The 17789-nt window shown below is 35.8% G+C and overlaps 4 protein-coding genes and 1 long non-coding RNA gene across 8 annotated transcripts; 2 read left to right on the top strand and 3 right to left on the bottom strand.

The window, feature by feature from the left end:
• Nucleotides 1-394: 394 nt before the first annotated feature.
• Nucleotides 395-1865, bottom strand: LOC110810404 (uncharacterized). Its single transcript, XM_022036572.2, has one exon. The coding sequence runs from the start codon at nt 1755-1757 to the stop codon at nt 645-647; it is 1113 nt and encodes a 370-aa protein (XP_021892264.2). The 5' UTR covers nt 1758-1865; the 3' UTR covers nt 395-644.
• Nucleotides 1866-2361: 496 nt separating this feature from the next.
• Nucleotides 2362-5864, top strand: LOC110810401 (uncharacterized). 4 transcript variants are annotated; one of them, XR_015821358.1, is made up of 4 exons: nt 2362-2666; nt 2945-3105; nt 3344-3414; nt 5545-5864. XR_015821358.1 is itself a non-coding variant. In XM_022036569.2 (4 exons), exons 1-3 carry the CDS (start codon nt 2512-2514, stop codon nt 3364-3366), a joined length of 297 nt encoding a protein of 98 aa, XP_021892261.1. In that variant the 5' UTR covers nt 2366-2511; the 3' UTR covers nt 3367-3414; nt 5545-5864. The 4 variants fall into 4 exon arrangements, 3 of the variants coding, with proteins under 3 accessions (XP_021892260.1, XP_088078143.1, XP_021892261.1); XM_022036569.2 differs by having other exon boundaries at nt 2366-2666; nt 2945-3063; XM_022036568.2 differs by lacking the exon at nt 3344-3414 and having other exon boundaries at nt 2363-2666.
• Nucleotides 2739-5685, bottom strand: LOC148253181 (uncharacterized). The gene is made up of 3 exons (XR_015821359.1): nt 5549-5685; nt 2885-3067; nt 2739-2753 (listed from the first exon to the last, which is right to left on the bottom strand). It is a non-coding gene; the product is annotated as an uncharacterized LOC148253181 (long non-coding RNA).
• A 5813-nt stretch (nt 5865-11677) lies between the features above and the next one.
• LOC110810465 (zinc finger protein 4-like) lies at nt 11678-12858 on the top strand. The gene has a single exon (XM_022036662.2). It carries the CDS (start codon nt 11937-11939, stop codon nt 12513-12515), a length of 579 nt encoding a protein of 192 aa, XP_021892354.1. The 5' UTR covers nt 11678-11936; the 3' UTR covers nt 12516-12858.
• Nucleotides 12859-14234: 1376 nt separating this feature from the next.
• LOC110810464 (TIP41-like family protein) lies at nt 14235-17593 on the bottom strand. The gene is made up of 8 exons (XM_022036661.2): nt 17404-17593; nt 17042-17227; nt 16636-16726; nt 16120-16233; nt 15900-15959; nt 15768-15809; nt 15381-15509; nt 14235-14566 (listed from the first exon to the last, which is right to left on the bottom strand). Exons 1-8 carry the CDS (start codon nt 17541-17543, stop codon nt 14450-14452), a joined length of 879 nt encoding a protein of 292 aa, XP_021892353.2. The 5' UTR covers nt 17544-17593; the 3' UTR covers nt 14235-14449.
• Between the last annotated feature and the right edge of the window lie 196 nt (nt 17594-17789).

Below are 17789 nucleotides of genomic sequence, written 5' to 3'. Positions count from 1 at the left end.
CCATGTTCGATTGAAGTGCGGGTGCTGTGGCCCCTTGAACCCCTTCAAGGGGTACTTGGCTCCAGTCCGCTGTTGAGAACGCTTCTCCATGTTATAATTCAGGTGCTAAGGTTGCTCGATTTTTAAGTTGGACTTTTTTCAGTCCGCTCGCTGTTACTAGGAAAATCTTTATTAGTACTTTTTCCTCTGCATATTGATATGTTTAAATGAATGCAGCGGGCAGTCCTGTCTGCTCTGTCATCGCAACAATATCAATTCTTTTTCTCCCTTGAATAAATGTTGACATGAGATCAATACTGGCTATGAATTTATGGCTCAATAACCATAATGCCATTAGCTGATGTCAACTTTTTCATAACATAGTAAAAAGGATAAGTGCTATAACTTAAGAACATATGAAACCAAATGATCTATTTCATTAATTAAATTTAGTACTAAGAAAAATTTGAGTATGATTCATGGTAAATTGTAATTTACAGTGTAGTAACCAAAACCAAACCCATAAAGAAAATCAGAACTAAAATCAAAACATGGATGCCAAAATCGCTACAGAACAAACCGAACATACTTGATAATTCAAATGGCTAACAAGCTCTGAAATTTCCTCTTCTAATCCTCTCTCCTGAGCTTCCCTCCCACCAGAATCACCTCCCCATTTTCAGTTTCTCCTTTTGCTTCACTCCATCTTCTTCCCCTTTCTTCATTTTTGCCATCTTCTTGAATGGTTTCTCATTTTTCACCTTCCTCTTCTCACCCCCAACTTCAGCACCATCCATTGCATCATTTTCAGTATCTTCCTCTTCATCCCGGAATTCATCTTCAGAAAGTACTTGAGGTATACCGCTATCCATGTATCGAACTTCATGTATCCTCCCCTTCTTTTTCAACTTGCTGGATATACTCTCATCCATCTTATCATCATCATCATCATCATCTTTCGAAGAAGAAGCTTCAATTTTTAGCCTCAAATCAGGCACAGTTTGATAAATCGGCAAAGCAAGGCTCTCAAACAACTTCAAATGAAATGACCGGATATCCCCCCATTTGCTCGGCACAATCTCTCCAATCCCATCAATGGCGGCTGTGACATTCTCCATTACCTCCTTAACTCCCATAGAGACTTTTCCTACCTTGACTACTGAGCAAGTACCTGTCCTCAAATACAACAAACAAGACGCACAAGCCTTTTCAATCTGCTCCTTCCAGTTCTTCTGCTTCAAATCAACAGGCAATGGAATCTTCTTCTTCTTGAAAAATTGCTTCCCTAATAACCTCGGCAAAAGCGGAATCACTCCTTTGTCTGCAAAGAAGACGTCATAAGAGTCTAAGAGCTTCCTTTTAGCTTCGAAGGGACGATAATCGGTCTTCAATTTAGAGAGCTTGAGGACTTTGCTGATCCGTATGTTATCAGCTTTGATTTTCTTGACGGCAGCATCCTTGGTAATACGGGACTTGGAGCGATCATCAATAATGAGGCAGAACTCGGAGGTTTCTTCAATGGTGCTGATAGGGGGGTGAGGGAGGAGAATTTTATGGGGGTTAGTTCGACCTGTCTGTGGGATTTTCTTAAGCGTGACGATTAGATATATGAAATCGTCCTGCTCGAGGAGTTGGGGGTTTTGGCTTTTCGATTTTGAATCTCTCCATTTCAGCAATGCGCTTATGGCTTTTTCCACTGTTTGTGGGCTCACTCTCGACAGTTGATGAGGAGCCGCCGTTGCCGTCGCCGTCGCCGTCGCCGTCGCCGGGTTAATCATCAGGACTACCAAGGAGAGGTAGAAGGAGAGCCGATGAAGACGGACTCCGGGAGGAGGATTCTTCGGTTAGGGTTAATTGCCTTGGGCAAAAATGCCTAAATCGAATTTGAACCATTGGATTAAAACGAAGAGATCACCGCCGTTAAAAAAAAAAAAAAAACATAAAAACTTTGTTCGAATAGTTAGTCAGTCGGATAAAACGACGCCGTCTACAAAATCCTCGAGTTAATTTAACGCGTTGAATAGCTGCAAACGGGTTCAGCCATAACATTATAAGAAAAATTATATGCTCAAGAAATATAATTATTATAAATTAAATATTTTGAATCAATAATTTCAAAATTTTAAATAAATAGGAAAAATTTTAATTAATTATTTTGTCCATTGAGTTAAGTGTGGATGAAATATATACCCACTAAACTTTATTTTATATTAAAAGAAAATTAAGATAATAAAAAATAATCAAGTAATCTTTTATACTTAATCCGCTAGGTGGGCCTGGGAACTGGAAACTGGAGCGATGTCTCTGCAAAATAGATCCGCTGCTCACGCGTAATCCACGGTCAATAGGCTCCAGAATAATTACTCTTCAAATCGCACGGCTCTGATTATCCGGACCATACAAGGTTTCCTGCTCCTCGGAACACCAGAACGAAAAAGAAACAGTAGGCTTAAACCCTAGCAAAAACCTTTTGGTTGCTTGCTTGCTCTCGTTCGTCGATCGCTGAACTTCTTTTTCTCGTTGAGAGAGAAAATGGCTTGGCGCAGTGTGGGATCTGCTTCGCGCTCTTTCGCTTCGGCAGCCGCAAGATCGCCGTCGCTTCGACCTCAGGCGTCGGCACTCCCTCGCTACCGTCCGCCTCCATCCGCCAGTCCTCGCCGCCGTTTTTCGTCCTTCTCTCCTTCCAGGTGCCGTATTGTTTAATTGCCTTCTTCTTCAGTTGTTAAATAGTGCTCCTGACTGATCAATTGCACGGACGAAGTAGGAACCTTGAACTGATAGAATCAATGGATATCTTAGTTCTAATATGTTAGGAAGTCTTTCGAATTGCTCGCAGCAATTTCTAATTCAATAGGATTTTAAACTTGCAATGATAAATTTGGAGCCTATAGATATGAGGTTGTACTCTGTTCATGCGCTAGATCTTTGGTAAGAAAATCTTCTGAATGCTTTCTTCATTTTCCAGGAATTTGGGAGAACTTGGATGCATACAATCGTTCCTTCCTCTGCACAGTGTGGTAGCTACATCCCGCCTCACCTCACACCTCACTGTTAACGTGCGGGCTTTCTGCGAGCTGTCTCACGGTACCTTCTGCCGTACTTGTCAGGATCGCTAGTAGTTTCTTTGTGAGTCTTACTGTTTCTAGGATACATGCAAAACAAGAAGCAGAGTGTTTTGAAATGTCGTTATTCACACACTATGATCTTGTTTGCTACAAATTTCATATGGTTCGTAAATTGACCCTTTTTCTGGAGTAGTCTGCTTTTTTGTGTTTAATGAAGTGAGGCATGGATTAGGTAAAGTTTATGAATTTTTCTTTTGTAAATCTGGTTGATAAGAAAGACTTGGGATTGGGATTGATAGGGAAGAAAGGAAAAGATGGGTGATGCGCCAGGACTTTCAGTCAGCTAAAGGCAAGAGAATGATGCTACATTGTAGGTTTCCTGTTTTTCTATCTTCCTTTATATTAAAAAAATAAATTTCCATAAGTTCATATATCTTGTAAGAAGAACTGAATGAACCTGAGTCTTAGAGGCAGATGTAGGGAATTTACCAACAGCTGATATTCTATCTGTTGGGTCATTTTCTTCTGAATAAATGCAAGGAGTCTTTGTTATAACTTTGATAACTCTGTATTGTGCTTCCTGGAAGTTATTTTTTATGATTGCCAATCAGATTCCAAACTGAATTCTTTGGAGAAGTATGGTTCTTTTTTTAAACCAGGACAAATAGAACAGCACTAACTGCCATTTGAGTTTAAAAACTCTAGCCGGTATCACAAATTAATACTTCTTTTGTTGCTACTATTAGATGTCAGACTCTCATAAGTGTTCAATCAAAACTTTTTTAGCCTTTTTTAGACTAATTTAAAGAAATTTTTTTTACTGAAACAAACACAGATTAATTTTGGAACCTCATTGCAATAAACAATAAAAAAACTTTTGGTAATATTTCTGGGGATATATGGAATTAAAATGATAATTCGCCCATAGGAAAAAAGTAGCAAGCAATGTGGTTTTCCGTAATTTTTTAACCTAATTATTACTTTTTTAATGTAAATTTACATACGGTTGCACTAGAACTGTGTAAAATACTAGAACTAGTGTTTAACTATAAAGGAAGCTTTAGTTTTTAACTCTTCTGATCTTATTAGGCTTATTACTTACTCATCCTGAGCAAATTGTTTGAAAGTGATATTCCTCTTATGAAGTTCTTCTTTATATTAAATGCAATATTCCGTTGATTATCTAAATATTTTGTGGGAAAGAAAAATTATTTTTTTCTATTCTAACCTCTGGGAAGGCAGCTTGTGTCATGCTGAGGCATAGATGCCAGACACATGGCACAAGACTCATAAAAGAAATACTTAATGGATGTTTAGATTTTTTGTTGGCTCCTGTGTCTGTTGGTTCTTTTGTACACTTCCCTACACCTAATTCTTGAAAGGTTAGTTTTGTATTTGGGTGGCACCATTTTGGTCTCTAGGAATAAATTCTCTTTTTCAATTAAAAAAAACTGGCCTTTTTTGGTAGCCTCATTGAAAGTAAAATATTTGCACAAATATTTCCATACTTGACTGAAAGGCTCCAATGAGTTTTACTTTTTTCCTTATGATAGATTTGAAAGTCTTATAGAACTGCAGATTCTCATATGATTATGTGAATGCTTATTGTTAAACATCAGAATGGAATTGTTGTTGTAGGATATGATTTTTTTTTCTTGAAATAAGTTGTTGTAGGATATGATTGTTCATCAGTTTTTTTTCCTTCCTTAGAATTCTCACAGAACCTTAGTTTTTGGAAGATTATGTGAATGTCTGCTTTTTTAAGCAACCCAAAAGAGCTTTTATGGTAGTTAAGAGTTGTTCATCTGACCTGGTTAAATACCGGAAGGAAATAAAATCAAAAAGCTTTTTAGCGGTGCTTAAAGATTAGAAGTCATGAAATGCCTCTTTTTATACATTTCACTTTGTTAATTGTTTAATTGTTTCTTGATGATTGATTTAAAATCATTTATAATCAAATTTTGTAAAATTTTAAAGTTGGCTAGGATTTTATAATTTTGAAATGGTAAAGGTCTTAAAATCCCATGACAAATAAAATCCATTTTTTGGACATGTTTAGCGTATTATATTGGAGTGGAGAACAATGTAGAACCTGGAAACTAGTCTACTATTTATACCATTTGAGCACTGCAATTTGTACTATACATTGTGCTTGCAAGATTCTGCGACTTGATTGATCACCTAATTAATCTAGTCAAATATTCACCAAAGGTTTAAAAGTCTGTTTTGAAATGTTGACCTCTAGAGTTTTTTTTTTTTAAATAAGAAGAGTATAATGCTATTTTGACCTCTAGAACTATCACCTGTTATCTACTAGCTGCACTGTCTTTTGCATATTTTGCATGTCAACTGATCAATGTTCAAAACTGTTAGAAGTATTCAGTTGAGTAGGAAATTGGTCCAATGGAAGTCCAGTGTCCATTGTAATAGCTTCAATACTCTGTACCCTGTAAAATTTTAGTCTCACAGATTTTGCACTTTCTGCCTTGTTCCACTGTAGGTACTTGAAACAGATTGGATCAGCACATCCACGTGCAACATCATATTGATGCAGCTGAAGAGTAGGGTCGTCCGGTGGGAAATTATGGTCTTTCCATAAGAAGGTTCAATAATATTATTTGTCATCTTTATGTTTCTTTCATCAATAGATAAAGTATCTCCTAATTTATAGAACAAGATTTTAGGTGGCGTTTTGTAGGCAACTTGACTTTATTGATGTTAGTTGTTCCTTTGCTTTATTATTCCTTCATGTGATGCTATGCTGTCAATCGTAAAGTACAGTCATACATATCAAATCAACCTATGGTTTTCATGTGATTATTCTTTCATGGTGTTTATTTGTTTGGAACTTTGCACTTTTTTACTACTAGCTGGTAAGAAGACAGACTTTTAGTTATAGACAGACATATGGTATTACTAGTAACAGATTTAGTAAAAAATTGTTCATTTCAAGTCATTAAGCTTGCCTGTGCTTCTGCTTAGTTTCTTCTGGCAGCTGAGGCAAGGTAAAATGAGAGAAGAAACCTCTCAACGGTGTAAAAATTCATGCCTAACTTTAGGATTCACAGCAAAATTATATAGCTATTGGCCCGAGGTAAGTCCCCTGTGGTTATAGAATATTTAGTTTGATTTATAGCTATTGCTCTTTAAAGAGTCTGTCAAGTATAAATAGTTCAATTAATCCTTCAAAACCAATCACTGTTTATTTCAGTAGTTAGAACGTCCATTTTTTCGCAAAAATTGTGAGTTCGATTTCAACTTTATTGTTGTGTTTTTATTTAAAAGTTACCTGTATTATTATTGGTGTATATATATCACATAATTGATGAATATATATATTTCTTATACGAAAAAAAAAAAAAAATCCTTCAAAACAAGATGGTTACTCTTATGGGTATTATTGTTGGATACTCTTTGTTGTGTAATGTTTGATTCTAAGAAAATACTGGGTACTCTGGACGAACTCTGTAAAACAGAAATGATAACTCAGGAGATGAAAGGTGATGGATATTATTGTTGGATACTCTTTGTTGTGTTATGTTTGATTCTAACAAAAATACAGAGTACTCCGAACGAACTCTGTAAAACAGAAATTGGAAGTCATGAGATGAAAACTGAAATGAAGGAGATGATAGAAGGAAAGATGTTGGGAAATTCTGATAACGTTGGTGGTGAACAGAAATAGGCACATGGGTTGGGAAACGAGCACGATGGGTGTTGGTGCGAGTGACCCACCACAAGATGTTTTGGTTGGCAGCGGAAGTTCCAACCTGGAGAAAGTTAGCGCATCACCCAAACACATGGCACTGCCCACTCGCACGCACACTCCTTCAAATATCTGCCCAGCCAACTTCTCTCTTTCTTTTCTTTATAACCTCAACATTTTCTATGGTTTCAAGTATAATTAAACCAATCATTCCTATCAATAATTTTAAAAGTACATAATTTTTATTTTCACTTACAATTGACAAATTAAGAACACAATTTAAATTAGATCTAAATTAATCTAGAACTAAAATCATTTGGTATTTTGTCTTAGTAATCCCCCAATAACATCCTCCTCCTCTTCCTCGACAATGAAATGCGCCAAGTTTAAGACTTTTCGAACACGGATCATTGAAAAAAGTAAGAACATTACTTTTACGAAAAATATCATTTACAAGTATCTCAATCAAAATATCTAAACGCGGCATTAGATCTTTCTGATCGTGGCTTCTAGTTCAATTGTCTTGCCGCAGCCACATCCGAAGCGAAAAGGGATAGCAAACTTTTATTTAATAATTTTCTTGGTATTCAATAAAATTAAAATTCAAATCAAATTTAACCTAATATTTATATCCATCAATAGTTTGTATTTTCAACTATTAAAAGAAAATTAAAAAAAAAAAAACCCTTGTTGTATTTTATTCAAAATTGGTATGACAATTCATTTTTTTTAAAAAATTATTTCAATACACAAAAACTCTAATTAATCAAATTATTAATAAAAATAATATATTACGCCTTTTATAGGAGATAGTTTTTTTATTTTTTTATTTTTTATTTTCATGCGTTTTAAGTTTTGCCAAAGGCCACCCTAATTAATAAACACACGCTTTGATGTCTGTCAAATCAGACGAAGAGAATAGAGAGTGGTGTCAAATCAGCTTTCTGTTAATAATTGTTTCTTTTTTTTTTTTTTTTCTTCTTCTTCTCCACATGGTTGGGTTGCTAGGAAAAAAAAATTAATTTTTAGATATTTTAATAAACAATTTAGTGATATTGTATTGTAATTAATTGGTATTATATAATAGTTGATTGTAAATTTATTACTTATTAATATTATTAAATTATTACTAAATATTAGAAATTTTAGTAGGTGTAAATTTCTCTCACCTTCTCTTTACTATGTATTATGATTTACTCTCTATGATATTTTTTATTAACCATTTATTCACCGAATTTTTTATTTGTTAACTAAAAAAATTAAAATTATTGGACCAAATTTGAATGTTTTTTAAAAAATAGTTGAAAAATAATTTTAATTAATTAATTGAAATTTTAAAAAAATAATAATTAAAATAAATAAAAAATATTATAAATTAAATTATAATAAGCGATAAATTTTAAAAATTAGTTTGATAATTTATTTTTAGAGAATTGTAGTAAGACCTAAATATTCTCTAATTTCTTTTTTAATTCGAATCCGGTTTTATGGATTAAGTACCTCAAAAGCTACTTCAACACTTGATATCTACATATCTATATGTGTGTGTGTGTATGTATATATATATATATATATATATATGTATGTATGCATGCCACTAGACTAAAAGAGTAAACACAGACTGTATCGAGTCACATGTAGCTTAAAATCAAAAGGGTAAGAGAAAAAAGGAAGCTGATGATACTGAATTGAAACTGAAATGAAATGGGGCAGCATGCAAGTTGGTCAACTTTCCTTCCCATTGTGGATTATTATTTGCAGGGAACTGATCCCTAGATGGCTAAGTTAATGACATCTGCTTTTACCCAACTGTGGTCCATCATCACCTACTCCTTTACTCAAATATTCTTCTCTTTTTCCCCCTCCCCCAATTTGCATTAACAAATAGATTTAGGGGGAAAAAAAAAAAAAAATCTCCCAACTCCCATGAATACAGGACGAACACAGGCATAATATAATATTAGATTCATCAAACATATTTTTCTCTTTTCTTCAAGGAATTCTCCTTTCGGTTATCTTCCCTTTCGTCATCAGTTGATCCAGCTCTTTTTATATTCGATTAGTTGAAATATCACTGTATTTTGATGATCTCTAACAAAAAAAAGCTACCCACAATTAGGGTTTTTTTATATATATATCTTTAGCTTCAAAGATTCTTTGGTCTGTGTTTTCATGGCATTGCTGCCGTGTCTTATGCCCATGATATTTTAAAATAATTGTCAGAATAAACTCCTGGTTTCTCCAATATGCTTCTTTTTTTTTTTTATTCTAAAGCGAAAAATCTAGGAGAGGTTTTAGGGTATTTGAATTTCAAAAGTGAAGATCCAATTCGCTAATCTAAGCTAAAAAGGAAACTACAGATCCACTAAGACCATACATTGCATCATCATCTTTATCATAATTTAGCAAATCCTCATCTCTTCATCCCCTACCATTTGGTGTCAGTTTCAGCACCATGAATCTTATTCTCCTTTTCCTTTTCCTTTGAGCTATCAATTTCAGAGAATCAATTGAAAGTTTTATGCAGTACATGAACATGTCTTTTTCTTTAATTTACTTCTCAAACTGTTTATCTACCCATTGGTTTCAAGCACAGGTACTCTTTTCCTTCCTGTTCTTCTTAGAACCCAGAAAAAATATGAAATTTGGAATACCATGCAACGGATCAATACCAATTAAAATCAACTTTTATCTGATAAACTATCCGATTTAAACTGGGAAATCTTTTGCAGCCTTATCAAAATGCTGCAAACAGATGAACTCCCTCTCTCAGAAGGTAGAAGCACAACTATTATCGAACACAAACTAAAACCTATAATCCCACTACGGCAAGAAATAGATCCTTTACTACCAGCAATTAGAGCACCACTTCGTGAGGTTCTTAGCCATACCCAACAAAGGAGACTCGGCTCAAACCATAGCAAGTGATGTTCCCATAATCATGACCCAAAAATCATCTTAGATTCTTCCTAAAAGATCAATACAGCACAAACTACCATGAAATGGACATTTAAGGAGTCCTATGCTCAGCGCAAAAAGGAGAGCCACCAGGCCAAGATAGGATTGGGTAGAGGATGACATGTTCTTGGATTTTCTATAAGACCTACTGTCTGGCTTTATCTTACACATTATTCTCTAATTAATTCCGGGAATTGGTAATAACTAGACTCGTAAGTTGACTTTCAATGAGGACAATGATTATCAATATATACATATGCAACTAACTCTGGGAATGAATTTAATTTTTTTTTCCCTAGAAAGCTTAGGAATTTAAGGACTTGTAAAAACCTGTTACACACACATATATATGTGTGTGTGTACTGTACGTATAATAAAATTCCAATCTTGTTTCTCGGGTGGCAGACCCATTTCAGTTACCATGTCTGCCATGGAAGAGATAAAACTGTCTCAAACCCACCACAATCACTGGATCTCATCTCATAAAGGCGCCTGTTTGTGTCATTATTAGGTGTGGGTGAGAGAGAGAGAGAGAGAGAGAGAGAGTGAGTGAGAGAGAGAGAGAAGCAACACTAAAAACAAATGCAAGTCCATATAGGGAACTAAGCTTCACCTGTCTGTCTTGGTAGCTTTTATATATATCATCTAAAACAGAGACTAATAGAGTACAAAGAGACTAAATGCAACTTCAACTGTACATATAAACAGCCCACTACAAAATACATTCACAAGAAAAATAAAACTCTCCAACATGAAGTCTCCCACCCAGATCCTCTTGTCTAAAATAAACCACTGTTAAAATTTGTTTAAGATAAGGTCATATAGCCTTTTTTTCCACCACTACTGGCAAGTTTTTCTCTTGGCCCTCATTATCATTGGTCACTTCCCACCAAACACTAAATCAAAAGGCAACTAGTAAACAAACAGAACTAACCCTACCATCACCACCAAAGTCTGATGTATGTATATGTTCCTTCCTGAAAATGCATATGACTCACTTCTTTAAACAGCAATTACAACTTTAACACTTGGTGCCATCTTTATCAGATAACATACCTACTTGACATGAAAGAGTTCACTAACTACAACAGTTCTGCCGACTGTCGGTAGCTTGTCCCCACCATTTCGCACGACTGGTCCCAAAATTATCTGATAAAAATCTGAACTCTCCTATGTAGAAAAAGAATAGAGTATATATATATATATATATATATACAAGGTGTCTTAGTAATCCAGTAACTTACCGTAATTTATTTTCTGTTAATGCTAGATTTATCCCAAAAAAGTCAATATATATGTTTCTTGATTCTAACAGTTTAAAAAAAAAAGATTATGGTATAAAATTAACCAAATAAGAGATGGCTAGTGCTGAGCTGCAAAATCATCCTATTAAGATGATGATTTTTAATGGGTATAGTCTATACATGACTTCCTTTTTGTATAACATCGGTTTGCAAAAGTTCTGGAAGCACTATCCCACTGAACTCGAAAGTCCGAACCGCCCTAAAGAGGCCGATACTAAATCGAGTTTGCAAATTGTTTTTAACAGTTTTTTGTAAATGAAAAGTCTTGAATAAAATACTTTAGGGATAAGCACGATACAAGATACTATAGAATTTTCCTAAGCATTTTTAAAATATATTTATCAACCCATGCACTATTCCTAATACATAACGTGTTAAATATCAACACAAACTGACTGCTAAGACCACTTGATGCATAGACTCTTCTGCAGATGCCCAAAATAGTATCTATCACACTTAATTGACTTGCAGAAGTATGGGCAATTACTTATTTTATTGGGTGGACAAGAGGCACCCGTGGCAGGTAGTGTATATACACTAAGAGATTATGGTTTTCACCATATCTGGGATTGTTGTAATATTGTCAGCCTTGAACATCTTAAATTACTATAAAGAGAACAATGTAAAGTCATTTTGATTTGAGGGAAGATTGGGAAAAGGTGAAAGATGAAAGTGGGGAATCCTAAGCTGGACAAAAGTAACAGTAAATATGACATAAGCATTGTCCCCTAGAACACAAAGCATCACTTAGGTGGGGTCACTGATTTGCTTGTCCATTGTGTTAGCACTCACCATTTATTTTCTCTTCCCCTCATTGATCTCACCCTTCAGACAATTAGCCACAAGCAGTAGCAAGAATCCTCTCTTTCTCTGCCCAGTCCACCTCTCCCGAACATCCCTGTCCAGGTTGAAACTGATAGAGAAATGATCTTCCAGGCTGAAGATGCAACTGAAACAACATCAAACCAGCCATACAGTGAGTTAAGAATAAATGATGAGAACAACAACGAGCGAGTAGAAGAAAATCCAGGAGAGTGGCTGAACCTGAGACTGGGTGGGAATTCAGTCTCAACAGCTGCAGACTCTGACTCACACCCGAGACCTGGTTCAACCAAGGTTTTCTCCTGTAACTTCTGCATGAGAAAGTTTTTTAGCTCGCAGGCATTAGGGGGTCACCAGAATGCTCATAAGAGAGAAAGAGGTGCAGCCAGGAGATTCCAGTCTCAGAGGATGATGACAATGATGGGTCTGCCCATTAATACTGCTATGGTCCGGTCACTTGGTGTCCAGCCTCATGCACTCGTGCACAAGCCAAACAGAGAAGGAGCAGCAGCCAATCTAGCAAGATTTAATGATATCAACAAAGGATATGGCATGGCATGGACGCCATTCATGCTAGAGGATGCCATGGATCTCATGTGGCCAGGCAGCTTTCGCTTGGAACCACAACTACCGAAGCCTCCATCAGAACCACTTATGCTTGACTTAAATCTCCGACTATGATCGATCCATCATCTTGCTCAAGTTTACTTATTTCTGTTAGTATTTTCTCTGTTGGAAAATTTTTTCACTTTTCATCCATCAAGTACAGAAACTGACTTATGTAGGAACCTGATGAATTCCAAAAGCTTGGTTCTGCCCAATAAAGTAGAAGCAAATATGCAGAATATCCTTTTGATTATACATTTAAGCGCAAGAAAGCTAGGTATACTTCCATTTTGCAGAAACTTCAAAAAAAAAAAAAAAAATACTGGTGCAGTATGCCAACATGCTACCAAGGTTGTAAATTGTAACGGATATTCCTTCATGCTATAAAATCTCGTTAAGTTTTGGTCTCTTTACTTAATCATATGATTCATCCAAAATTTTGATGATTCAAGTTAATATGAGAGATATATTCACAGGATAACTATCATAATTTGCCATGTGAACTACTTCTGAAGGAAAAATAAGAATTATTGCAGCAGCCAGAATAAAGCAGGCTAAATCCCATTCCAAAATATACTAACATGTAATGGATTAGCACATTAAGATTATCATCCACAGCCTGCAAGAACGAGGGCAACCCAAGCAATATCAGTGCTAAGAAGACGCTAGAACCAAAAACTAACCTTTGGGTCATGCATGCTTTCCTGCATGCATCCCTCCGAATTACGCATCAAATCTAATCTCTTAACTTTCAGTTAGTCCAGTTGGCTGGAATTCACTATGTTATGAGTGAAAACAAAACCGAGATGCATGAAAACAGCTATGCCCAAGAGTGCCAAACACTCCAAAAGGCATAGACATCCTAGAAAGGAGTACCTTAGTTGATTGAGATAGAATCAAAGTACAAGACAAACTGTTGCAACAGAAAGTCATTGGTTCACCAATAATCTCATAATGAAGAAAATTATAGTCACAATCACCACAATACTTTAGTCAATTGGAGGTGATGAAAGACAATTTCTACACCCAACCTCTGACCTAGAACAGGAAATGTAGAAGCTCCAACTGAACCCAGAATGATCACCTGCGGCTTAAGTAAAGACCTGATCAACATTGCTTCATAAACCTTGCTAATCTATCGACCATCGTTACAATAGCAGGATTTAGTAACTTCAGTGACTTCCTTATTTGGATTGTAGCACTGTCTATCAGTTTTATTATATCTGCACGTCAGCTAAGTGTTTGACCTTCAGCTTGGTCCTTAACCGTGCAGCAGAGTATGAAAGAGTCCCTTTTTTTTTAAGTGTTTGGTATGAAACTAAGTCAATGAAGTACATTTACATTTGAGAGAATAATTTGGCAACATGCATGAGCACTGAAGCTTTTACTACAAGGCGTGACTAATTCTTCTCACAATTTGAGAGGATTTCAAAACCTTGGCGTGATTGAGTGGGTTTTTAGTATCCTCTTGTTTTTGGTTCTAATCCGACTTTAGATCCAAGATTGTTCTGATAAAATAAAATACATCCTTGAATTCTCCATTTTCCCACGTTAACTAAGATAAACCTTTTCTTACCAAATGAAACAGTATGACCTATAAATGATGTTGATTCATACATACCAATGTTTAATCCGTAGACTCTATGTTTCCCATCCCCTACTTTGAGCAAATTGCTTTTGCCCAACTGTTCTTGCGATGCTTCCCTAGTCACATATCCAGGTGATTTTCCCAAGGACTCCTTTAGTTCAGTTTGTTGTGCTCTTACTCCTGTAATTCTCATGCTAATCATGATATAAAGTCAAAATAAGGATATTTAAACTAAAAGGAGTATATGCTTGTTCTTGATTATGCCCAACAAATCATATCTAGGAAAGTGGTACTTGATCAAACACAATATAATGGAACATCACCATTGTTGTGAAAATAAGTAATCACCCACATAATTAAACTAAAACATTGCTGCAATCACACCATAGAACTCTGTTGAATTCCTCCATATAGACCCAATTTATAGCCTCAAGTTACCAGGGACTTTAAGCTTCTGGACCTTGTGCATGATAACAGGGAGCCTCTGGCTAATGATGCTTGGATCACCATATGCAACAGAATCAACAGGATACCCTTTCTGCAGCATCAGAAATGAGGACAGAAAAATATCAATTTTATCATGTAAATAAGTATTATGTTATTAATCAGATATCTCAACAACGTTCAAGTTATGAACACAAAAAACATAAGCAAACAGGAAGCCGAATAACAAAATGAGAAATAAAAAACTTGACATTGATTTTATGAACAGATAATATGGCCAACAGACACCAATGATATAAAATGTATAGAAAAATTTTCTTCTTTAGGAGAAATAATGCATAGAAGGCTTTATAACCCTTGGTGGCAAGTTGGTATTATTAAAATGCATAAAGAGGGGTTCAAATTTCCCATTAATATTGAATTTATTTGTGAGGAAAGAGATGCAACTTTAGCCGAGATTCAAAATTTATAACTGAATTCAATTTAACAAAGCTGCATCCCCCCCCCCCCCCCCCCCCACTCTCTCTCCCCAAGCAGACTACCTCATGCTATGCATGCTGAATTTAACATTCTGAAATATAAATTGCAAATAGCATTTGGTCTGAAGTTCTGGAAGCTCTTGTTCCTCAAAAAAAAAAAAAAGGGTTCTGCAAGCTTTCCCTCAATATAGAATTCCAGCAATACTTCTCAAGGTCAGGACATTCACAAATACATTTCTTTGTCCTCCAACAAAGCTAGGAGAAGACAAACAAAGAGAAATCCAAAATCTAGCAAATGAGCAGCTACCACTAGAATCCAAAAACAGAAACTCATTTCCCCCAGTTAACATGCCAATCTATCCCCCCCCCCCCCCCACCCCCCACACCACACACACATGACTGCGCATAATGGAAGAGAAAGTGACTTACTGCAGATAAAGCTTGAAAAGTGGCTTCCCTCCAGCAGCATTCTTGAAGAATAATAGGATCCTTGCTCTTATCAAAAGCGCAATGCACACGCGTATCTCTTAATCTCATTAGTACTCCATCAACCCTAAGCTGCAAGAAGAACTGAGCTGCTGACAAAAAGGCAAATACAGTAACGAGAAAAATAGAGGAAAACGATATATACTCAAGATTTTTTCTATCATACTTTACAAACTTGAGAGGAAAGATATTTAAGCCCAAAAAGGTCACTATACACATGCACAGATTAGAAGATATTTGTTCTTTTTATTGTGCAGAAAAATTGTAAAAAAGAATGGCTTTGTGTAGTGAATTTGCACAAAGTTATAGAAATTACCACTACAAACTCACCCAAAATCGTAAGAGAAGAAACCAGCAGCTGGGCATTACTCTCTAGAGAAACAAAAGAATACTTTATTAATCACCAGCCAATCTCCCAAGCGAATGTAAAGCAACTACAGACAGTTCAGTTTCAAGACTTACCACTTTCACACTTAGAAGTGACACTCCATTATCAGCCAGTTCATCTTCATACAAAATTACCTGCAGAATTAAAGGACTGCTTTCATCACCACAGGCATTAAGAAACAATGAAATATACAGTATATACCCACACATAGAACCATACATGTAGATGGATAAACAGATATAAAGATGAAGAGACACATCTTATCCGTGCATAGTTATAATGCAAGGCACTCACCTCATCATAGAAAAGAATAGGCTCTTTTAACGCAAGTGCAGCCACATTAATTTGTTCCCTGCAATCTTCCCAATGGAGCTTGGAGCTCCCCTCTGAGATTTCGCTACTTCCATCCTGATCCAAGAATATATTATCAGTAAAAGCAGCATCATAAATTTGGGTAAATCAAACAACCAAAAAAAAAGATAAACCATTGAACAAAGCAACACTGAAAATGATAGCTGAAACAATGATGAAAACAACAAGCCTTTTCAATAATCTGCAAACTATCAAATAATAAAAAAAAGTAACAGAGGTATCAACAGAGAATGCAGTCAAGAAACGGATTTCATATACAATGATATTTGAACCACAGATAATCATTACAAAACAAAAACCAAGCCAATGTCACAGAGTTCATATACAATGAAATCCAAACCGCACCCAGATATTGCACAGCAAACTGATCCAAGGTCACAGACAACAGCTTACTTATAGAGGCATAAACTTTGAGTCACATAAATAAGAATAGCAAACCTTCTCTTTATCTATTTCAATCATTTCACTTCCACGATATGGCGTTGTGAATGTATAGTCATAATCTAGTATCACTTGCTGAGAGGGTTTGCTGCAAATTCACAAAAGTACAATGAGAACAAATTGTAGTTATTCTTAGTCAGCATACAAGGATATTTTTTATAGAAGGAAAACAAACTTCAAATAAGTTCCAGACTGCCCAAACCCCACTTCATATACAAAGGGTTTCATCTGTCAAAACGGATCTAACGGGTGAACCAAGTCGCCCCTTGAAATCAATAGTTATTCCAGTGATGGTTTTATGCACTAAAATTGTGCAGCGAAATATAATTTGAGAATATGTCCGTGGTATGGTAAAATAAAAATCTTAATAAGCCTAAAATTTTAATTTAAATGCTGATCATACCTTCTGAATTTCCATTTCTCCGCCGCAGGAACTTCCACAGGCGGTAAACCTTCTTGCTTCCAGCCAGCTAGAGCATCAAATGCATTAAAATGAATCTTAATCCCGCTATTTATGTGCTTAAGAGTTAAGGAACTCTCTCCAAAAACCATCTCCGGCAAGTGAGATGTCTGAAGCCTTTCTTCCCACCTGAAAGATCATCCAAGCCATGTCTGTTACCAAGAAGAGTTCGCGAAATATAGAATGAAAATTCAAAGTTTAGCCATTAACACGCAACTATCGTTTCAATCACCAAAAAACCAAAGAGAAAAATACATTATATATGTATATATATATATATAGAGAGAGAGAGAGAGAGAGAATACTCCTGGAGGGAGGATGAATTCAGAATGGAGCATTTACGAGACTCGATCTCCCAGCCATGGATGCGCAGTCCACGCCGACCGCCGGTCAACAGCTCGGCACCGGCTTCTTTTAGCTCCTTCTCATCAACTTCTACCTCCATGGCTGTACCAGAATTTCTCCCTTGGGCTCAACCGGTACGGGGGAACGTTCGTGTTTTTCTCATTGTGGATGTGGGCCTCCTTCGCGGGTTCGGGTTTGGGCTCCCATTTATCCTTCGCATTTTTAATTTTATATTCACAGATAAATGAATATTTTTTATTATAAAAAATTATTATCAATCATATTTTTCTCTACTTTAAATTAATATTTAAAAAATTATTATAATAAATCAAATATATAAGCTTAG

This window comes from Carica papaya, chromosome 6 (assembly GCF_054855325.1).
Source record: "Carica papaya isolate Zhongbai chromosome 6, ASM5485532v1, whole genome shotgun sequence".
Lineage (NCBI taxonomy): Eukaryota > Viridiplantae > Streptophyta > Magnoliopsida > Brassicales > Caricaceae > Carica > Carica papaya.
The sequence above is the reverse complement of the archived record's forward strand: the minus strand, read 5'-3'. Positions and strand labels throughout refer to the sequence as shown.

What these genes read in the sequence shown, in the direction of transcription:
- LOC110810404 (XM_022036572.2), bottom strand. Translation starts at nt 1,757, where the DNA reads ATGATTAACCCGGCGACGGCGACGGCGACGGCGACGGCAACGGCGGCT.
- LOC110810401 (XM_022036568.2), top strand. Translation starts at nt 2,512, where the DNA reads ATGGCTTGGCGCAGTGTGGGATCTGCTTCGCGCTCTTTCGCTTCGGCA. An exon ending in TCGTCCTTCTCTCCTTCCAG is followed by an intron (nt 2,667 to 2,944) that starts GTGCCGTATTGT and finishes TTCATTTTCCAG; the next exon opens with GAATTTGGGAGAACTTGGAT.
- LOC110810465 (XM_022036662.2), top strand. Translation starts at nt 11,937, where the DNA reads ATGATCTTCCAGGCTGAAGATGCAACTGAAACAACATCAAACCAGCCA.
- LOC110810464 (XM_022036661.2), bottom strand. Translation starts at nt 17,543, where the DNA reads ATGGAGGTAGAAGTTGATGAGAAGGAGCTAAAAGAAGCCGGTGCCGAG. An exon ending in CACTTCTAAGTGTGAAAGTG is followed by an intron (nt 15,810 to 15,899) that starts GTAAGTCTTGAA and finishes TTGTTTCTCTAG; the next exon opens with AGAGTAATGCCCAGCTGCTG. An exon ending in CTTTTCAAGCTTTATCTGCA is followed by an intron (nt 14,567 to 15,380) that starts GTAAGTCACTTT and finishes CTGATGCTGCAG; the next exon opens with AAAGGGTATCCTGTTGATTC.